Source organism: Anolis carolinensis, chromosome 4, assembly GCF_035594765.1.
Source record: "Anolis carolinensis isolate JA03-04 chromosome 4, rAnoCar3.1.pri, whole genome shotgun sequence".
NCBI lineage: Eukaryota > Metazoa > Chordata > Lepidosauria > Squamata > Dactyloidae > Anolis > Anolis carolinensis.
The window spans coordinates 879,029-902,987 of NC_085844.1; the positions used below are offsets into that span (position 1 = coordinate 879,029).

At 44.3% G+C, this 23,959-nt stretch overlaps 1 protein-coding gene across 2 annotated transcripts in view; it reads right to left on the reverse strand.

Annotated features, from left to right (window-relative positions):
* parp10 (poly(ADP-ribose) polymerase family member 10) overlaps nt 1-23,959 on the reverse strand; it is a 46,403-nt gene that overhangs the window by 19,249 nt on the left and 3,195 nt on the right. For both annotated transcript variants that reach the window (XM_062979818.1, XM_062979819.1), the window contains exons 2-5: nt 19,270-19,515; nt 16,747-16,986; nt 6,556-7,463; nt 2,213-2,428 (exon numbers count right to left, since the gene is read on the reverse strand). In XM_062979818.1, the coding sequence (XP_062835888.1) occupies nt 2,213-2,428; nt 6,556-7,463; nt 16,747-16,986; nt 19,270-19,515 (1,610 nt within the window). The remainder of the gene's footprint in view (nt 1-2,212; nt 2,429-6,555; nt 7,464-16,746; nt 16,987-19,269; nt 19,516-23,959) is intronic.

The following is a 23,959-nucleotide window of genomic DNA, read 5'->3' on the forward strand; positions in this document are numbered from 1 at the left end:
CAAATTTGACAGAAAAAGTACTTTAATGCGCAGTAATGTTATGTTGTAAATACTGTATTTACGAATTTTAGCACGATATATTGAAAATATTGACTACAAAAATGGCTTGGATAATCCAGAGGCTTGGATAAGCAAAGTTTGGATAAGTGAGACTCTACTGTAGTTGCTAGACCTTTGAATAAAGTGCCTGGACAAAGTGTTAAAGAGTTATCTAGAAGAGTTTGGGGCAGTTGTTTCCAAAATAAAGTGCAGAAAAGCGGTATTTCTATAGGAGGGGTCTGTCGTGGGGTTAATTATTCGAATGCACACTGGAAAAACCATGTTTTCAGCTGTTTTACTAAAGGCAGACAGGGTCAGTCTAAGTCAGGGATCCCCAAACTTTTTAAACAGGGGGCCAGTTCACGATCCTTTGGACCATTGGAGGGCCGGACTATAGTTGGCCACTGAGCAATAACAACAACAACAACAACAACAACAACAAAGAGTGTTGGAAGAGACCCTTTGGGCCATAGAGTCCAATCCCCTTCTGCCTTTGTGCACTGAAAGCACAAGCAAAGCACCCCTGACAGATGGCCACCCAGCCTCAATGTTGTTAATAATAATAATAATAATAATAATAATAATAATAATAATAATAATAATAATATAAAGAGGGTTGGAAGAGACCGCTTGGGCCATTTAGTCCAATCCCCTTCTGCCTTTGTGCACCAAAAGCACAAGCAAAGCACCCCTGACAGATGACCACCCGGTCTCAATGTTGTTGTTAATAATAATAATAATAATAATAATAATAATAATAATAATAATAATAATAATAATAATAAGGGTTGGAAGAGAAGAAGAGACCCCTTGGGTCATTTAGCCCAACCCCCTTCTGCCCTTGTGCTGTGGGGGCCGGATAAATGGCTTTGATGGGCCGCATCCGGCCCCCGGGCCTTAGTTTGGGGACCCCTGGTCTAAGTGGTCAGTCTAGATAGGACCTTGATATTCCTCATCATTACAGGCCAATTGCTCCTTAATAATATCTCATCAACTTGGGCCTCCCCTTTGGGTATTTTGGACTGCAACTCCCACCATTCCTGGCCTCAGGCCCTTTTCTTTTCCGAGGAATGGTGGGAGTTGTAGTCCAAAACACCTGGAGGGTGGACCCAAGTTTGCCCAGGCCTGGTCTAGATTGTATTCATTGAGCCTTTGATCAATGCTATGGAGTTATGGGGGTTGTAGTTTGTGATCATTGGGGCTGCCAAAGGATGCCGATGCAGCACCAAACTACAAATCCCAGCATGGCAAAGAGATGACATTAACAGGAACTCCTGAAGCTCCTTTGGGCACGCCAATTTTGGGAAGGGGATTTAGCCCAAAAAGGTGGGCATTAGATTCAACTAAATACGGGATGTTGTACCCCACTTCGAGTTGTGATGAGGGATGGGTAACAAATAACATATTATTATTATTATTATTATTATTATTATTATTATTATTATTATTACTACTATTTCTATTAAGAGGGATTCCGTGACCTATTGTAACAATAATGATACAGTAAAATATTAAATATAATAATAATAATAATAATAATAGAGTAAAATAATAAATGTCATAATAATAATAGAGGTTCTACCGAAAATACATCACACAGTCCTAGACACTTGGGAAGTGTTCGACTTGTGATTTTGTGATATGAAATCCAGCATGTCTATCTTGCTTGCTGTGTCATACAATAAAATAATAATAATAATAGAGTAAAATAATAAATTTAATAATAGTAATAGAGTAAAATAATAAATGTAACAATAATAATAGAGGGTCTGTCGTGGGGTTAATTATTCGAATGCACATTAGAAAAGCCATGTTTTCAGCTGTTTACTAAAGGCAGACAGGGTCAGTCTAAGTGGTCAGTCTAGATAGGACCTTGATATTCCTCATCATTACAGGCCAATTGCTCCTTAATAATATCTCATCAACTTGGGCCTCCTCTTCGGGTGTTTTGGACTGCAACTCCCACCATTCCTGGCCTCAGGCCCCTTCCTTTTCCCCCTCCGCCGCTTAAGCGGCGGAGGGGGAAAAGGAAGGGGCCTGAGGCCAGGAATGGTGGGAGTTGCAGTCCAAAACACCCGGAGTGAAAGCCCAAGTTGACCCATTGTCTGAACTGGAAACTTCTGATCTGCTGAACTACAAATAACCCCCCACCACCTTTGCCCCCACATCTTACCCGTCCTTCCGGGGGTCTCCAGTGGACGCGCTCCAGGCCCACGGCACAGCGGAAGCGGGGCTCCAGGCCCTGGACGATGGCGCGGCCCCGGTCGTCCAGCAGGAAGCGGCTGATGCCGGGCAGGCGATCCAGGACCACCGTCTGCGAGTGGATGGTCCCCAGGAGGCTCTGGAGCAGCTCAGCCCCCGCCTGGCATGCCCCGGACCCCCCGCTCAGCTGCAAAGGAAGGCACATCATGAATGGAAAGCACCCCCAAAATAGAGGACCCCCATTGTGTTACATCGAGCCCACCACCACTGAAAGAACAACCATTCTGCAGGAAAAGCACAATCAGAGCCCTCCCAACAGATAGCCATCCACCCATTGCAGGGTGGAAAGAACACGTTTACCTGGGCAAACTTGTGCCCTCCCTCCAGGTGTTTTGGACTCCAATTCCCACAATTCCTAACAGTGCCAGCTTCTGCTGGTACAGTGTTTCTCAACCTGTGGGCCCCCAAATGTTTTGGCCTTCAATAATAATATTATTTTTATATCCCGCCTCCATCTCCCCGAAGGGCTTTGGAGCGTCTTATATGGGGGCGAACCCAACATCGACATAGGTTAAAACACAATCCATGAATTAAAATAATATGATGAAATAAATATAAAACATAAACATAAAACACATCAAATGCTTTAAAAAGCTAGACATAAAATACATGTGCCGAGAAACTTCTGCAGAACTCTGGATAGGGCTCATAAATAGTATAAAGGCAACCAGGAAAGGGCAAAGGGACCGTCTTTATTCTGTGCGGAATTGGACACAACAACATTCTGTGCGGAATTGGAAACACAAACATTCTGTGCGGAATTGGGACCGCCAACATTCTGTGCGGAATTGGGACCGCCAACATTCTGTGCGGAATTGGAAACAAAAACACTCTGTGTAGAATTGGAAACACAAACATTTTGTGCAGAATTGGAAACACAAACATTCTGTGCAGAATTGGAAACACACACATCATGTGCAGAATTGGAACCACAAACATTCTGTGCGGAATTGGAACCGCCAACATTTTGTGCAGAATTGGAAACATAAACATTTTGTGCAGAAATGGAAACACAAACATTCTGTGCAGAATTGGAACCAAACATTCTGTGCAGAATTGGAACCGCCAACATTTTGTGCAGAATTGGAAACATAAACATTTTGTGCAGAATTGGAACCACATACATTCTGTGCGGAATTGGAAACACAAACATTCTGTGCACAATTGGAAACACAAACATTCTGTGCAGAATTGGAAACACTGGGTTGTTGTCTGTTGGAAATGAGACAAGTGAAGTGTCTCTGTCTATCTATCTATCTATCTATCGATCGATCGATCTATCTATCATCTATCTATCTATCTATCTATCTATCTATCTATCTATCTATCTATCTATCTGTGTAATAATGTCCAGGATGAGAGAAGAAACCCTTCTCTGAGGATACCTTTAGCCACAGGTGCAGGCAAAATGTCATGAGAGAATGCTGCTGGAACATGGCCATACAGCCAGAAAGACTCACAACAACAATGTGATTCTGACCCTGAAAGCCTTCCACAACATCTTCTGCAAGAGGAAGCTATTTCAATTTTTCTTCTGCAGAAAATAATGTTTGTGTGCAAATACGGTTTTCTGCGGAGAAAATTCTGTTTCCTGTGCAGAAAATGAAAAAATTTTTTTTTGCTCAAAACAGTCATGGGTGAATTTCGTGCAGAATAAAAACCTGAACAGTGAAGCCTAGGGTCCTTCTCAAGATAGTTCCTAGAGGTATGGGCCAACTTGGGCCTCCAGGTGTTTTGGACTTCAACTCCCACAATTCCTAACAGCCTATTGGCTGGAAGTACATGGGAAAATAAGTAGTGTTGTTGTTTTCCTGTGTGTGTACTACTGTTATTGAACGAACCTAGGAGTCTTATTTACAAGACAGGCGAAGAGAGATGGGGAGACCAAATTTGGTTTTATCACCATGCATGTAACATTTGTTTGAAACAAGAAATTGCATTTAATTCATTATCAAGAGATCCCAATTTTTCCATCGAGTGAGGCCTGTTGTGAGTGCGATGATGAATCAATCATTGTGAGTGTGATTGATTGAGAGGTTGACATTCAATAAGTGTTACATGAATAGTGTTTAAAACCAGATGTGATCTCCCTGCTTCTCTTTGCTCAGATCACAAGGGAATTCCCCCTGATCTTGCTTTGGATCAAAAAGACGATCAGGTTCATAAGTTCTGATGCGCTTTTGAGTGAACAATCCCGCCAGATACCCAGTTTGTTTACAATGTCTCACTGCACTTTATCACTACTCCTCATTTTTATAGGCCGCCAGTGTTTTAATAAAGACGGTCCCTTTGCCCTTTCCTGGTTGCCTTTATACTATTTATGAGCCCTATCCAGAGTTCTGCAGAAGTTTCTCGGCACATGTATTTTATGTCTAGCTTTTTAAAGCATTTGATGTGTTTTATGTTTATGTTTTATATTTATTTCATCATATTATTGTAATTCATGGATTGTGTTTTAACCTATGTCGATGTTGGGTTCGCCCCCATATAAGACGCTCCAAAGCCCTTCGGGGAGATGGAGGCGGGATATAAAAATAATATTATTATTGAAGGCCAAAACATTTGGGGGCCCACAGGTTGAGAAACACTGTACCAGCAGAAGCTGGCACTGTTAGGAATTGTGGGAGTTGGAGTCCAAAACACCTGGAGGGAGGGCACAAGTTTGCCCAGGTAAACGTGTTCTTTCCACCCTGCAATGGGTGGATGGCTATCTGTTGGGAGGGCTCTGATTGTGCTTTTCCTGCAGAATGGCCGCAGATTTTTTTCACTATATATATATATATATATATATATATATATATATATATATATACATACACATACATACAAACAGTAGAGTCTCACTAATCCAAGCCTCGCTTATCCAAGCCTCTGGATAATCCAAGCCATTTTTGTAGTCAATGTTTCCAATACATCGTGATATTTTGGTGCTAAATTCGTAAATACAGTAATTACAACATAACATTATTGCGTATTGAACTACTTTTTCTGTCAAATTTGTTGTATAACGTGAAGTTTTGGTGCTTAATTTGTAAAATCATAACCTAATTTGATGTTTAATAGGCTTTTCCTTGATCAGTCCTCATAATCCAAGATATTCACTTATCCAAGCTTCTGCCGGCCCGTTTAGCTTGGATTAGTGAGACTCTACTGCATATATATTCACTATATCCCGCACTTTACTCTACTCTCTGCTGGAAGCAACTTGAACCCCTACCTCACTCCAATTCTCTTAGAGAATGTTATTACTTTGTCCTTTTACTCTCCCAAATGGCATTACAATACTTATCTTTGCACTTTGCCTAGACCACCCATCCCCTTTTTATTCACTTCTTTACTAAATGGTGGTCCTTTTATGTTGTCATTTTATATTCTAAACGTTTCTTATGGTTATTATATTGTACTACTTTGGTTTTAATGTGTTTTATTTGGTTGAAGATGCTGTTTTTACATGTACTGTTATTTTATTTCGCTCATTATTTGTTCTTTAGGCTTGGCCCCTGCAGGGAGATGGAGGTGGGATAGTTATTGTTGTTGATATTATTATTATTATTACAGTAGATTCTCACTTATCCAACACTCGCTTATCCAACGTTCTGGATTATCTAACACATTTTTGTAGTCAATGTTTTCAATACATCGTGATATTTTGGTGCTAAATTCGTAAGTACAGTAATTACTACATAGCATTACTGCGTATTGAATTACCTTTTCTGTCAAATTTGTTGTGTAACATGATGTTTTGATGCTTAATTTGTAAAATCATAATTTACCAATTTGATGTTTAATAGGCTTTTCCTTAATGCCTCCTTATTATCCAACATATAACTGTTTATTGATGTTATGTTTTTATTGATGCGACATTGTTTTATTGCCGATCTTGTTTTATTGTTTTATTGCTGTTATTGTATTGTTGTCGGGCATGGCCCCATGTAAGCCGCTCCGAGTCCCTCCGGGGAGATGGGCGGGATATAAAAATAAAGTTATTATTATTATTATTATTCGCTTATCCAACGTTCTGCCGGACCGTTTATGTTGGATAAGTGAGACTCTACTGTATTAGGAATTGTGGGAGTTGGAGCCCAAAACAGCTGGAGGGAGGTCCCAAATTGGCCAGACCTGTTTTAAAACCAGGGACTGGATCCCAACCCCTGCCCTGGGTGGATGGCTATCTCTCGGGAGGGCTCCGATTGTGCTTTTCCTGCAGAATGGACTGGGTTGGCCTTGGGGTCCCTCCCACCCCGTGAGGCTCACCCGCAGGCCGGTGACGTCCTTGCCCTCGATGGGCAGCGGGGCCAGGTGGGCCAGCCCGGCCAGGACCTCCTGGTGGAAGAGCTGCAGGAAGCGGAGCTGCCCGGGCTCCATGGCCACCAGGGCCTCGTCGGGCGCGCTCTCCCGCAGGAAGGCCTCCGCTCTCTCCGCGTTCTCGTCCTCCAGCCCGGACAGCGTCGCCCCCTCCAGCCGGGTCCCGTCCTCGGCCGGGCGCAGGAGGCACAGGCGCAGCTCCGCTTGCAGGCGCTCCCAGGCGGAGGAGGCCAGGGCCGGCAGCTGCCGCTCCGAGAGCGGGAGCGAGAAGCGCTTCAGGAAGGAGCCCAGCAGGGAGGCCGCTTGCCGGGCCTGGAGCGCCGTCAGGGCCACCGCCGTTACCGAAGTCTCGCTCTTGTCCACAGGCAGGAAGCAGGCCGCCACCCGGCGCTCCGCCAGCCGCTCCGCCAGGCCCTGCTGGACATCCTCCCGCTGCAGGAAGTCCGCCGTTGTCCAATCGGGGAGGGGCACGAACTCCTTGACCACCCCCCGCAAGGCCCCTCGGACGTGGGTCTCCAGCCGGGAGCGTGTGGCGGGGTCTCCCCCCGAGATGCACAGCTGGAGCCCCTCCAGGCGCAGGGAGCACTCGGGCACCGGGGAGGAGAGTTCTTGCATGACCAGGCTGGACTGCAGCAGCTGCGGGGGGGCCTCCTCCGGAAGGGGGACCCAGGCCAGTGCGGGGGACTCCTCCAGAAAGGTGTCCATGCCCCCCTCTCCTCCTCCTCCATTGGGCACTTCCCACACTTCTTCCTCCTCTTCTTTCTCTTCTGTGGGCTCCAGGAAATCATAGTGAGGACAGACATCCAAGGGGAGCCCCGGGAGCTGGTGGGAGCTCTGCTGCAGGACCCTCTCCACCGCTGCAAGGGAAGGGAAGACAAAGGGGGAGAGTTAGACCAAGGAAGAGTAAATGTGGCACACATGGTGAAGGGCAGAGGTCTTCTTGCTCTGGGGTACAACAAGAGTACATCTTTTGCTGCTGCATGTTACATTTGCCAGTAAATACTTTTTTTGGTATTAGTGTTCTGAAAACTGAGTTGTGCATTAGATTCAACGTTGCATAAGACTCGAGTCATTACAGTATATTATACATCTCTTGACTACTTGTTCCTGCTTCAACCAGGTGACCCTTCTCCAAGGTTGCTATTATGATGATTTATTTTATTTTATTTACCGGGCTGTGGCGCAGGCTGGTGAGCAGCCAGCTGCAGCCAGCTGCAGCAAATCACTGACCAAGAGGTCATGAGTTTGAGGCCAGATCGGAGCCTGCGTTTGTCTCTGTCTTTGTTCTATGTTAAGGCATTGAATGTTGCCTTATATGTGTAATGTGATCCGCCCTGAGTCCCCTTTGGGGTGAGAAGGGCGGAATATAAATACTGTAAATAAATAAATCTATCTATATATATAAAAGAGTGATGGCATCAGGGCAGCGGACAAAACAACAAAAGTACAGGCCCCCCAACCTCGAAATTTGACAACACAACCCCTCATCCATGCCTCTAGGTTGATACAACAAAAAGAAAAGAAAAATAAAGTCCTACTTAGAGGGAGAGCAATAATTGTTTTTATCCAATTGCTGCCAGTTTAGAAGGCTAAGCTCCGCCCACTTGGTCTCCTAGCAACCCAATCAGCCCAGTGTTAATAAAAGAATAAAAAATAAATACAAATACAATAAAAATAATAAAAACACTAAAATAATTAAAAACACTAAAAAATTAATACAATAAAATACTATAACAAAATAACTAAAAATAATACAACAAAATAATAAAATATAATAAATAAAAAAGATAAGTTACAATAAAATTAAATTAATTTTAAAAAATACAAATAATGTTAAATAAAAATTCCACAACAACTTTTAACCAATACTACCACCACTTTGCCACAGCAACGCGTGGCTGGGCACAGCTAGTATATATATAAAAGGGTAATGAACGCAGACGGGAGAGCAATGAGTCACTGACCAGGAGGTCATAAGTTCGAGTCCCGCTCGGAGCTATGTTGTTTGTCTTTGTCCTGTGTTAAAAAGGCATTGAATGTTTGCCTAATATGTGTAATGTGATCCGCCCTGAGTCCCCTTCGGGGTGAGAAGGGTGGAATATAAATGATGTAAATAATAATAATAATAAATAACAAAATGACACATCCCAGAAACACTAAACTTGGCAGCACAACCCCTCATCCATGCCTCTACGTTCATACAACAAAAAGAAAAGAAAAATAAAGTCCTAATTAGAGGGAGAGGAATAATTACTTTCATCCAATTGCTGCCAGTTAGAAGGTTAAGCTCCGCCCAGGGGACAGGCAGAGTTAGGCCTCACTTAGGCCTCTTCCACACTGCATATAAAATACATATTATCTGATTTTACCCTAGCACTCAAGACCTGGCTCTTTACTAGAGCTTTTAATCTATGTTAATTTTATCAATATTTGGATGTATGTATTTTTATCCTTTATAATTTTATCTTGTAAATCGCCTAGAGCATCTTGGATGGAGGGCGATTAATAAGTAATTAAATGATGATGATGATGATGATTTTAACTGGATTATATGGCAGTGTAGACTCAAGGCCCTTCCACACAGCTATATAACCCATTTACAATGGACTTAATGTCAGGGGGAAACCTTGACCCTTTACCTTTACTACCACCAATTCCTCAATACTTTATTTCTCATTCTACCAGACTTCGCCACAGCAACGCGTGGCCGGGCACAGATAGTAAATAAATAAATTTACAGCATTTTTACCCCGCTTTTCTCACCCGAGGGGGCTCAAGGCGGTTTACATAGAGTGGATGCACCAAAGGGACCCTGAGGCAACTCCAAGGCAGCAGGCCTGCAAGAAACCCTCTTCCCTGGAAGGGCAAGGCCTCCATCCATCCCACTGGAAGGCCTCCATCCCAGGCCAGGTGCCATCTCTGGGGACCCTTTGCAGGCGCCCTGAAACCAGGGGATGGATTGGGGGGCCTCCGTGGGACTCTTGGAACTCTCTGGGCAAGGTTCCCTCCCGTTTGGCAAAGGGACGCATTCCCAGCATAGTTGGCCATTCACTCTCTTTGAAACAAGGACAAACCCACAAGGCTGGGCCCGGCTGGATCAACCGGTCAGGCAGCGGCAGAAGGCCCAGGTGCACACCCAAAGCAAACGGAGGACAAGGGCAAACCCAAAGAAATCATAGCGTTGGAAGAGACCCCAAAGGCCATCTAGTCCAACCGCGCTGTCATGCAGGAAAAACACTGTCAAAGCTCCCCTGACAGACAGCCATCCAGAAACAAACAAACCACGTTCAGCACAACTGTATATTATAATAATAATAATAATAATAATAATAATAATAATAATAATAATAATAAACAACTTTATTTATACCCCGACACCATCTCCCTAACAGGGACTCGGGGCGGCTTACATGGGGCCATGCCCAGAACAATACAATATAACAAAATATAATAGAACAACAAATCATAACACATTAAACACAATAAAAGAAAATATACACTACATTAAACAAGATCAAAAGAACAATAAAACCAAGGGCGGGCCACATGAACACTAGGTTAAAATATATACCGTGTTTCCCCAAAAATAAGACAGTGTCATATTATTTTTTGCTCCCAAAGATGCACTAGGTCTTATTTTCAGAGGATGTCTTACTTTTCCATGAAGAAGAATTCACATTTATTGTTGAACAAAAACATGAACATTTATTATATACTGTACAGTAGTTTTCATCACAAACCAACATAACCAAACCAGACAAACTGTGACTCCTGTCAAGAATTTCTTGTTATTACCATTATTTCCATGTACAACTCGTATGTAAATTTACCAATTCTGCATGTGTTTTGTTTGGCGGGCGCCGAGCATGTTTCCAAACAAAAACTTTGCTAGGTCTTACTTTTGGGGGAGGCCTTATATTTAGCAATTCAGCAAAACCTCTACTAGGTCTTATTTTTCGGGGATGTCTTATTTTCGGGGGGGGGGGGAAGGGTAGAATCAAAGAGTTGGAGGAGATCGCATTTCCTAACATCTAATCCAACCCCATGAAAAGGAAAAGCACAATCAAAGCACCCGTGACAGATGGCCATCCAGCCTCTATTTGAAAGCCTCCAAGGATGGAGCTTCCACTGGATTCTGAGGCAGAGAGTTCCACTGTTGAATAGCTCTTACAGTCAGGAAGTTCTTGCTAATGTTCAGGTGGAATCTCCTTTCTTTCCTATCAATGGCTCCATTAAGTCCTAGTCTCCAGGCAGCAGAAAAGAAGCCTGCTCCCTCTTCCTTATGACATCCTTTGAAATGTAGTTAATAACAGAAATAATAATAATAATTTTATTTCTTGCTCACTGCTCCTCATGGCTATTTATATGACTGTTTTATTGCTGCTGATGTTTTATTGTTGGGATATCTGTTTTATTGTCTTGTTGTTGTTATTATATTGTTGTGTCGGGCAAGGCCCCATGTAAGCCGCCCGAGTCCCTTTGGGGAGATGGGGCGGGTTATAAAAATAAAGTTATTATTATTATTATTATTATTATTATTATTATTATAAAGGAAGCGTAAGGTGGTGACACCCAGTATCATGACTGACATTTCCCCCGCTCCCCGAAACGCTGGCCAAAGGGACGGACAGAGGAGCAGAGAAACATGCACCTTTGCTCTATATAAATATCTCTGAAACAGGTGGGATGCATCTCAGGATTGCAGGTGCTTCTATCTATCTATATTAGTGTTGTGCTTTTGTATGGAATTGCTATTCGTTTTGTGTAGTTTCCTTCGTTTCGTCTCATTTTCATATTCGTTCCCTCTAACAAAAATAGGGCGCCTATATGAACAGAATTTTCGTCCGTTCGGACCGTTGGCTTCCGAGGCTCACCTCCCCCCCCCCCCCCCCCGCTCGGTTTTTGGGCTAGAGGGGTGAAAATCACCACACACGGATTTTATACAGATATAAATAATATTGTTGTCAAAGGCTTTCATGGCCGGAATCAAAGGGTTGTTGTGTGTTTTCCGGGCTGTCTGGCCACGTTCCACAAGTATTCTCTCCTGACATTTCGCCCACATCTGTGGCAGGCATCCTAGCTTAGAATATACCTCACAACTTCTGAGGATGCCTGCCACAGATGTGGGTGAAACGTCAGCAGAGAATACTTCTGAAACATGGCCATACAGCCCGGAAAACACACAATAATTAATATTTATATAAATATCGTTATTTATAGAAATATTATTATTAACACCCATTGATACATATCATCTGTAATGGGAAAACAAAGCAGCGCTCTGTCAGTACCTGCTTATTGTTCCTTATTGTTTGAATGAATAGGCCCAGTAGAGTTGTCATCAGAATACTTCTTTATGTTTATAAAACCGTACGGCACTTTATCACTGTTACTCATTTCCATGATATAGCACTTTATGAAACCTGTCCCCACTGGTTCGCTTTTAATTACTCTGATTTTATCTGCTTGGATTTTAACGTATTGTCCATTATATTATTTTGTGTATCGTTGAAATGTTTTAAGTTTTGTCAAATATGTTGTGTCGTTGTTCGGGCTTGTCCCTGTTGTGAGCCGCTCCAAGTCCCTTCGGGGAGATGGGGCAGGATATAAAAATAAAGTTGTTTGTTGTTATTATTATTATTATGAGTCGAAATGAAAAGAAAACGAAAGCAAGCACGATGACTGTCTGGCTTTCATTTTCTTATTACCTCTGGTTTCCTATGAAATGCCCTCATTCATTTTGTGTAGATGAACGATTGAAACGAAACCACAGCACAGCATGAAGGAAACGAAGGATTTTTTTCTGTGCACATCTCTATTATATATGCTGTTTTTTTGTTTGGCAGATGCTGCCCCCTTGTGGCCAAAGGGAGGAAACGTCACAGATGAGTTGCACACTGAGGAGATCCAAGGACTCCAAAGGGATGGTATCAGGCCGGGGTCAACTTGGGCCCTCCCTCCAGGTGTTTTGGACTTCAACTCCCACAATTCCTAACAGCCTACTGTCTCTTTGGAATTATAGTGGGAGTTGTTTGCCCCACTACCCTGTTTCCCCTAAAATAAGACATCCCCAGAAAATAAGACCTAGTAGAGGTTTTGCTGAATTGCTAAATATAAGGCCTCCCCCGAAAGTAAGACCTAGCAAAGTTTGTGTTTGGAAGCATGCCCAATAAACATAACACCAGAGCATGCAGGATCGGCAAATGTACGTACCATAGAATGTTGTACATGGAAAAAAATGGTAGTAACAAGAAATTCTTGATACCGTGTTTCCCTGAAAATAAGACAGTGTCTTATATTATTTTTTGCTCCCAAAGATGCTCTAGGTCTTATTTTCAGGGGATGTCTTATTTTTCCATGAAGAAAAATTCCCATTTATTGTTGAACAAAAAAATGAACATTTATTATATACTGTACAGTAGTTGCCACCACAAACCAGCATAACCAGCCAAACTGTGAATCCTATCAAGAATTTCTTGTTACTACAATTATTTCCATGTACAAAACACTATGGTATGTACATTTACTGATCCTGCATGCTTTGGTGTTCTGTTCAGCAAGCATGCTTCCAAACAAAAACTTTGCTAGGTCTTACTTTCGGGGGAGGCCTTATATTTAGCAATTCAGCAAAACCTCTACTAGGTCTTATTTTCTGGGGATGTCTTATTTTAGGGGAAACAGAGTAGGATTAACAGTTTGTCTGGTTATCCTGGTTTGTGATGACAACTACTGTACAGTATATAATAAATGTTCATGTTTTTGTTCAACAATAAATGTGAATTCTTCTTCATAGAAAAATAAGACATCCCCTGAAAATAAGACCTAGCACATCTTTGGGAGCAAAAATTAATATAAGACACTGTCTTATTTTCGGGGAAACACGGTAGTTTGCCCCTTCCTGGACTAGGTTCTGCCTGCTCTTGGGAGCTCAGCAGGGTCAGCCCTGGTTGGGATTTGGATGAGGAGCCACCAATACACCCTAGGCAACCCTCAGGCAAAATCACCTCTGAGGAGTCTCTGCCTAAGAAAACCACAAGGAAATCATGAGATATCCATAAGTCAAGAGCCTTTTAAAGGAACACACACACCCTGAACTACTTTTGTCCACACTCACCCAGCTGTAAGGTCACAGGTGTCTTCTCCTCCGCAGGACCAAAAGACGGACCCCAGGAGGAAGGGCTGGGCCTGACCTGACTGTGATGTCACAGAGACCTTTGGGTCATGACCCTGTATTCGTTGCAGACCAGAGCAATGAGGATTTAGGAATTTTGCCGACCCAGCAAGAGTCCGCTTCCTTCCAGATGCTCCCTGTTGACAATTCAAGCCCAGAGCTCATTAAAAGAGCCTTTGAAGCCGAGTCTGTTCCCAGCGGTTCCCCTCCTTTTCAAAGGAGGCTGTTTTGGGAATCAAGCCGCTCGGAGAAGGCCAGTTTGAGGAGAAGCGCGAGATTAGCTGCCAGAGAGAATGCTGATTAAACCGTTTCCCTTGAGAGTTTCCAGGGAGGCTTGCATCTGGTGAAGATGTTGTCTCTAGTCAGTTTTTCCCCTGGGAAAAGTGTTGGACACCTGTTTAAAAGGGAGATTTGAAGTCCCTTAAAAGTTCTGCGTGCTGGCCAGCCAGCGCGGTGTCAACGTGTCAGTTGGAGTGTTAACGTCGCCTCTAGTCCTTGTGGCATTCTACTCGTGTGTAGATTGGGCGCAACGCCTCGCCTTCGAGTCAAGTCCGGATCACGTTTGGATCCTCTATTTCCAGCCTTGCCTTGTCTTGTTTCCTTGCCTTGCCTTGCCTTGAATTCCTTGCCTTTGGACTGGTCTCCTTGGAACTCTTGCTTAAGATCCGGATTATTCCCCACTCAAACTGCTTGGAAGTTTGAGTGTGTTTCGGTTAACTGGATTTTCATCTTAAAACTCTAATATTGGACATAGGACTTTATAATACTGGACTATATTTGACCTTTCCCAGAAGGTCTATTGTTGAACTATATATTCTGCTTATTTTTGTTTTATTCCTTCAATTCTTAAATAAAGATATTAGATTGTTTATTGGCTTGGTGTCTGGTTTCCAGTGCTCACGCAGCCTAGAGTATCACACTGACAATGGCTTCAAAGACCACATGAATATGCAAGCTTGGAATTTTGGATTGTCTTGCCCTACACATTTGCTTATTAAATAGCACTGACCAAAGGAGACACAGGGGCTGACATCACAAACACAGAGGTTGGAAGAGACCTCGTGGGCCAAGCAGAAGGAAACCTGCATGACAGACCAGGGTGCATTTGAGGAGGGGCCTCCGGTTGTTCAAGGGGAAGTCCTTTCCTACATTACTACATTATTTGAGAAGCAAAAGGAATGTCTAATAGCCTCAGCACGCATTCCATGTTTAGTCCACTTACTCCTGGAGGGTTCAAGCCCATGGGCCCTTTTTCGCCCTGACCTTCTCGCCACTTTTGGGGTGATTTTGTGTTCTTTCCATCTCACCTTAAGAAGAAGGGTCTATGGCAGTGATGGCGAACCTATGACACGCGTGTCAGCACTGACACGTCTAGCCAATTTTGCTGACACGCGGTGGTCACCTCTTGGGTTGTTAAGTGTTTTGTGGCCAAACTTGGAGTCATTTCATCCAGTTGTTTTTTTGTTTACTCTGTCCTACAAATAAACAGTACATTTATATATATAATTATTATATCTTATTATTACATTATCCTATTAATATATTTTATATCATTATATCACATTATATTTCTATATTCTATTATTATTATATTATTCATTCTATTATTAGTCTATTATTGTAGTATATTATCATATTATTACTATTATATTATATTATTATTACATTATTCATTATTCATGACTATATTGAAACTAGAATAGAGAGAAATCAGTGTGGAAACTTTGTGTAGCTTAAACTGCAAGAAGTACCATAGATTGTTGTACATGAAAATAAGGGTAGTAAATAGTTTTTGATTTATTAAATACAGTTATATATTACACTTATACATTTTTGTTATTTAAACTATACATATTGCGAAATTATGGTTTTTTTCTCAAAGTGACACACCACCCAGGTCATGCTAGGTTTTTTGGCGAATTTTGACACGCCAAGCGCAAAAGGTTGCCCATCACTGGTCTATGGATTATTAGGCACAGCCTTTCATACTTTCACTTCTGTTTCTGCCCTTAGTGCACTGTGTCATCATTATAGCACACTATCACATATATTATTAATATTAATAACCAAGCCCGTAGTCTACATCAGGCCTCTTCAACCTGCGTCCCTCCAGGTGTTTGGGTCTCCTGACTCCCAGAAGCTCCTCCTTCCAGGGATTCTGGGAGTTGAAGTCCAAAACACTGGAGGGATGCAGGTTGCAGAGAGATACTGGGATTCGGGCCGGGCTGTGGAGCAGGCTGTTGAGCAGCCTGCTGCAATAAATCACTCTGACCATGAGGTCATGAGTTTGAGGACAGCCCGTGGCAGGGTGAGCACCCGTCAATTAAAAATAGCCCCTGCTCGTTGCTGACCTAACAACCCGAAAGATAGTTGCATCTATCAAGTAGGAAATAAGGTACCACTTATAAAGTGGGGAGGCAGATTTAACTAATTTACAACGTTGGAATGAGGAAGTGCCGTCAGAGTGGATGATGAAGCAGCTGCTCCCCCCTGTGGCCAGAATCGAACATCCCCTCAGGAGAAGGTTAAATTGCCTCTGCGTCTGTCTCTGTTTGATGTGTTTATGGGCATTGAATGTTTGCCCCATGTGTGTTATAATGTGATCCGCCCTTCGGGGTGAGAAGGGCGGAATATAAATACTGTAAATAAATAAATAAATAAATACTAGTAGTAAATGTTGGCCATGTTGGGTCTGGGTGCCATGTTTGGTCCAGATGCATCACTGCTTGGATCCAGAGTTCTCCTCTTTGATTGTGGATGGAGTACAACTCTCTATGCAAGCTCAGGGCAGATCAGTAGTACAGTGAATTGATTCATGAAACATGAAAATGCCAGTGACACTGCCGTGTCTGTATCTATGTACACACCTGCCGTGCTGGGGAGAGGGAGGCCGTGCCCGCTTGGGGCAAATAACGGAGGATGAGGCCCCTCCCCCGCCCCTTCATGGCCCCTCCCCCTTTCCTGCTTACCTTCCCGCTCCTGGAAGGTGACGATGGCGGTGGTGCCCCCCGGGAGGAGGCGCACCTGGCGCACGGGCCCCCCTCCGCTGCGCTTGCTCTCGAAGTAGAGCTCCAGCAGGTCCTTCCGCAGGGGCTCCTTCCCGCCGCGGCTGCGCACCAGCAGGCCCTCCGCCTGCTCCAGCCACTCCAGGCCCAGGCGGGACCCCTCCAGCGGGCGGCCCCCCACCTGCTCCGCCAGGGACAGGAACTCTGCAAGAGACAGCATCACCACCGTCAGCAATATTGTAATATGAATACTGCATTGACTCGAGTCTCAGGCACCATCGAATCTAATGCACACCGCCATTTTCAAAATCCTGGTATATAAAAAAAAAGTATTTGCTGTCAAATGTAATGCGCAGAGGCAAAAAGTGCACTCTTTGTAATTTGGCCAAAAAAGGTGCACGTTACAGTGGCTGCCTGCTTAGGATTCCTTCTTTAAAAAGGTAAAGGTTTTCCCCTGACGTTAAGTCCAGTCATGACTGACTCTGGGGGGTTGGTGCTCATCTCCATTTCTAAGCCAAAGAGCCGGCGTTGTCCGTAGACACCTCCAAGGTCATGTGGCCATGGGCATGACTGCATGGAGCACCAGTGTTACCTTCCCGCCAGAGCGGTACCTATTGATCTACTCACATTGGCATGTTTTCGAATTGCTAGGTTGGCAGGAGCTGGGGCTAACAGCGGGAGCTCATTCCGCTCCCGTGATCTGAACCTGGGACCTTTTGGTCAGCAAGTTCAGCAGCTCAGCGCTTTAACACATTGCGCCACCACCAGGTATTATATTTGAAAACTGTACCTGGTTCAAAATACGGCAGCTGGATTGGTTACAGGAAGATCCCGGAGGCAGCAGATTACACCTATGATACTGAACTCACTCCACTGGCCGCCAATGAGTTTCCGGGCCAAGTAAACACTCGTGCCCTGTGTTTTAATCTCTCTTCTGTGTATTTCAATATGTATTTCATAGAGATGTTTCAATACCTATCTTCCATAGAAATACACTTAATATGTGTATTTATAGAATGTTTACAATTTTGATGTGCTTTAGCTATGCTGTAACCCGCCTTGAGCCACGAGAAGAAGTAAGAAATAAAGTTGTTGCTGTTGGTGTTTGTGTTCCTTTCTAATTAGCCTAATAAAGACACTGCCACCAGATGGAGTCATGTATGATAAGTGCTCCCCAGGAATTTAAGTGGCCACATTTCCCTGGTAGCACCATGGCAAATATGAGGCTGAGATCCACAGTTCTCCGATATTGCATGTTGTTGTTGTTGTTATTATTATTAATACCCCGTTTTATCTTCCCAAAGGGGACTCAAAGCAGCGTAACAGAAAAGCATTAGTATACAATTTAAAATATACAAATATACAAACATTAAAACAGAATTAAACACAAACAGAACTAAAAAAATTCAGTCAAAGTATTATTATTGTATATCCTCAGTGTTGCCATCAGCACTGGCCCGGGGCTGTGGCGCAGACGGGAGAGCAATGAGTCACTGACCAGGAGGTCATAAGTTCGAGGCCCGCTCAGAGCTATGTTTGTTTGTCTTTGTCCTGTGTTTAAAAGGCATTGAATGTTTGCCTAATATGTGTAATGTGATCCGCCCTGAGTCCCCTTCGGGGTGAGAAGGGCGGAATATAAATGATGTAAATAAATAAATAAATAAATAAATAATCAGCATTGACCCTATTCCATGTCTTTCTGCTGGTTACCTGTCGCAATGACAACTGCTGATAGGATTCGATTATGTGCTGACAAATAAGGTCTGAAGAACACCAATGAATTCATTCATTCTTGCTTCAGCAGAAGTTATGACATGGGATACCTTTTCTACTCTTTCCGTAGTATATTGGACCAGCCTTTGCAGAAGTTGGCTCAGTGTGGTTCAAGCTGTATGTTTACCATATTAGTGGTCAAGGGCCTCAGGGACCCTGTGATTATCTAAAGGCACAAGACTTGGAAGACTCCCAGGTATCTTCTGGGTATGACTCTCACATTTGAAGCGCAGGGAATGGCATGACTGTGATAATTAGGATTATCTTTATTCCCTGCATTTCTCCTGTTAGAGAAATCTTTATTATTTGCTGAAGGTTGCATTTGGGCTCCGGGGAGTCTGTTTCACTCAACATAGGGGTGGGAATGGGGCTGTGTTCCTCGACTGCAACTCCCAGCAATCCCCACCATTGCCCATGTCAGCTGGGGGGAGATGGGAGTTGCAATCCAAAACCAAGACCATACCATTCTGCCCTTTGGCTCCTCATGAGGGGGAGGAGCCCCCTGACAACTCGGTCGCTCGATGCAGTGAGTTCACGCATGATTTTGCAAATAAAGTCGCTTGATTATGCTCCGACTTGGATGCCAATTTTGATACAGTTCCAGATGAGGTTCCCGGAGCATCTGCTGATTCAACTTGGACAAGATCCTTTGAAGCCACAGCATTGCTTTTTTGGGCACAAAGCCCGCCCATCCCGGCCCGGTGTTCCCGTTACCTGCGTGGCTGAGGGGCCGCTGGAGCTGCACCAGGGCCTGCCTGCCGTCGGGGCTGCGGAAGAGGGAGTAGGCGCCCCGCTCGCACTTCAGCATGTGCTCCACGTACAGCTCCACCAGGTCCTGGCTGCTCTGGGGACTCAGGCCGTGGAGGAGCACCCGCTTGGGGTCGCGGGGGGGCCCCGGACGGACCTCCAGGTGGACGCCTTGCAGGACGTGGTCGGCTCTGGAGAGGACACTCTCTGCATCTGAAGAGGAAGAAGAAGAAGAAGAAGAGATGAGCCACAGGGGGAACTTGTGGATGCAGCTGACTTGACAAAGTCCCCTTGACATTGGGGTGTTGTGTGGTTTCCGGGCTGTATGGCCATGTTCTAGCAGCCTGTAAGTAAGTAAGTAAAAGTTTATTTCTCCCGAAATAGGAGCTAAAGGGCCACCCATCCATCAATCCATCCATCCAGGCCAACCCCATTCTAACATGCAGGAAGACACAATCTGATCCCTCCTGATAGATGGCCATCCAGCCATAGATATGATAGGTGGATATGTACATTGATAGGTAGCTATGACATTGTATAGCCTGGTGGTGGCTGAGTGTTGTTAAAGCACTGAGCTGCTGAACTTACTGACCAAAAGGTCCCAGGTTCAAATCCCGAGAGCGGAATGAGCGCCTGCTGTTAGCTCCAGCTCCTGCCAACATAGCAGTTCGAAAACATGCCAATGTGAGTAGATCAATAAGTACCGCTCCGGCGGGAAGGTAACGTCGCTCCATGCAATTATGCCAGTGGCCACATGACCTTGGAGGTGTCTACGGACAACGCTGGCTCTTCGGCTTAGAAATGGAGATGAGCACCAACCCCCAGAGTCGGTCACGACTGGACTTAACGTCAGAGGAAACCTTTACCTTTTTATTATAATTATACATTTATATTACATGCAATATTACTAATAATATTGCAATATAGTTGTATAATATAATATATTGTATGTATATATACAGTAGAGTCTCACTTATCCAAGCCTTGCTTATCTAAGCTTCTGGATTATCCAAGCCATTTTTGTAGTCAATGTTTTCAATATATCGTGATACTTTGGTGCTAAATTCATAAATACAGTAAGTACAACATAACATTACTTCATATTAAACTACTTTTTCTGTCAAATTTGTTGTATAACATGATTTTTTTGGTTAATTTTTAAAATCATAACCTAATTTGATGTTTAATAGGCTTTTCCTTAATCCCTCCTTATTATCCAAGATATTCGCTTATCCAAGCTTCTGCTGGCCCGTTTATGTTGGATAAGTGAGACTCTACTGTATATAATAATATTATGCTATACTAATATTATAATATATTGTATATAAATATAATATTACTAATAATATTATGATGTAATACAATGTAATAGTAATTACAATCCACTATTATAATTATATATTTATATTACATGCAATATTACTAATAATATTGCAATATAGTTGTATAATATAATATATTGTATGTATATATACTTGTAAACCGCCCTGAAAAGGGCGGGATATAAATGTCGCTAATAAATAAATAAATAAGACACAATCTGATCCCTCCCGACGGATGGCCATCTATCCATAGATATGATAGATAGATAACCCAGGGGAAACCTTCCATGAAGGCCCCTCGTAGACCCAACTTCTTGGTCAGACTCAAACCCCAATCCGATCCCTCCCGACGGATGGCCAGCCAGCTATAGATAGAATAGGCAGATATGTACATTGATAGGTAGATACAGTAGAGTCTCACTTATCCAACATAAACGGGCCGGCAGAATGTTGGATAAGCGAATATGTTGGATAATAAGGAGGGATTAAGGACAAGCCTATTAAACATCAAATTAGGTGATGATTTTACAAATTAAGCACCAAAACATCATGTTAGACAACAAATTTGGCAGAAAAAGTAGTTCAATACGCAGTAATGCTATGTAGTAATTACTTTATTTACGAATTTAGCACCAAAATATCATGATGTTTTGAAATCATTGACTACAAAAAATGTGTTGGATAATCCAGAACGTTGGATAAGTGAGACTCTACTGTATGAGATTGTATAGCTACAGAACCCTAGAGTTGGAATAGGAGCCAAAGGGCCATCCATCAATCCATCCAGCCAGGCCAACCCCATTCTAACATGCAGGAAGACACAATCTGATCCCTCCCGACGGATGGCCAGCCAGCCATAGCTATGATAGGTGGATACCTCAGGGGACACACCTTTCATGAAGGCCCCTCGTAGACCCAACTTCTTGGTCATACTCAAACCCTAATCCGATCCCTCCCGACGGATGGCCAGCCAGCCATAGATATGATAGGTGGATACCTCAGGGGACACACCTTCCATGAAAACCCCTCGTAGACCAAACTTCTTGGTCAGACTCAAACCCCAATACGATCACTCCCGACGGATGGCCAGCCAGCTATAGATATAATAGGCGGATATGTAAATTGATAGGTAGATATGAGATTGTATAGCTACAGAACCCTACAGTTGGAATAGGAGCCAAAGGGCCATCCATCAATCCATCCATCCAGTCCAACCCCATTCTAACATGCAGGAAGACACAATCTGATCCCTCCCGATAGATGGCCAGCCAGCCATAGATATGATAGGTGGATACCTCAGGGGAAACCTTCCATGAAGGCCCCTCGTAGACCAAACTTCTTGGCCATACTCAAACCCTAATCTGATCCCTCCCGACGGATGGCCAGCCAGCCATAGATATGATAGGTGGATACCTCAGGGGAAACCTTCCATGAAGGCCCCTCGTAGACCAAACTTCTTGGTCAGACTCAAACCCTAATCCGATCCCTCCCGACAGATGGCCAGCCAGCCATAGATATGATAGGTGGATACCTCAGGGGACACACCTTCCATGAAGGCCCCTCGTAGACCAAACTTCTTGGTCATACTCAAACCCTAATCCGATCCCTCCCGACGGATGGCCAGCCAGCCATAGATATGACAGGTGGATACCTCAGGGGAAACCTTCCATGAAGGCCCCTCGTAGACCAAACTTCTTGGTCAGACTCAAACCCTAATCCGATCCCTCCCGACGGATGGCCAGCCAGCCATAGATATGATAGGTGGATACCTCAGGGGACACACCTTCCATGAAGGCCCCTCGTAGACCAAACTTCTTGGTCATACTCAAACCCTAATCTGATCCCTCCCGACGGATGGCCAGCCAGCCATAGATATGATAGGTGGATACCTCAGGGGAAACCTTCCATGAAGGCCCCTCGTAGACCAAACTTCTTGGTCAGACTCAAACCCTAATCCGATCCCTCCCGACGGATGGCCAGCCAGCCATAGATATGACAGGTGGATACCTCAGGGGACACACCTTCCATGAAGGCCCCTCGTAGACCAAACTTCTTGGTCAGACTCAAACCCTAATCCGATCCCTCCCGACGGATGGCCAGCCAGCCATAGATATGACAGGTGGATACCTCAGGGGACACACCTTCCATGAAGGCCCCTCGTAGACCAAACTTCTTGGTCATACTCAAACCCTAATCTGATCCCTCCCGACAGATGGCCAGCCAGCCATAGATATGATAGGTGGATACCTCAGGGGAAACCTTCCATGAAGGCCCCTCGTAGACCAAACTTCTTGGTCATACTCAAACCCTAATCCGATCCCTCCCGACGGATGGCCAGCCAGCCATAGATATGATAGGTGGATACCTCAGGGGAAACCTTCCATGAAGGCCCCTCGTAGACCAAACTTCTTGGTCATACTCAAACCCTAATCCGATCCCTCCCGACGGATGGCCAGCCAGCCATAGATATGATAGGTGGATACCTCAGGGGAAACCTTCCATGAAGGCCCCTCGTAGACCAAACTTCTTGGTCATACTCAAACCCTAATCCGATCCCTCCCGACAGATGGCCAGCCAGCCATAGATATGATAGGTGGATACCTCAGGGGAAACCTTCCATGAAGGCCCCTCGTAGACCAAACTTCTTGGTCAGACTCAAACCCTAATCCGATCCCTCCCGACGGATGGCCAGCCTGCCATAGATATGATAGGTGGATACCTCAGGGGAAACCTTCCATGAAGGCCCCTCGTAGACCAAACTTCTTGGTCAGACTCAAACCCTAATCCGATCCCTCCCGACGGATGGCCAGCCTGCCATAGATATGATAGGTGGATACCTCAGGGGAAACCTTCCATGAAGGCCCCTCGTAGACCAAACTTCTTGGTCAGACTCAAACCCTAATCCGATCCCTCCCGACGGACGGCCAGCCAGCCATAGATATGATAGGTGGATACCTCAGGGGACACACCTTCCATGAAGGCCCCTCGTAGACCAAACTTCTTGGTCAGACTCAAACCCTAATCTGATCCCTCCCGACGGATGGCCAGCCAGCCATAGATATGATAGGTGGATACCTCAGGGGACACACCTTTCATGAAGGCCCCTCGTAGACCAAACTTCTTGGTCAGACTCAAACCCCAATACGATCGCTCCCGACGGACGGCCAGCCAGCTATAGATATAATAGGCGGATATGTACATTGATAGGTAGATTGTATAGCTACAGAACCCTAGAGTTGGAATAGGAGCCAAAGGGCCATCCATCAATCCAGCCAGCCAGGCCAACCCCATTCTAACATGCAGGAAGACACAATCTGATCCCTCCCGACGGATGG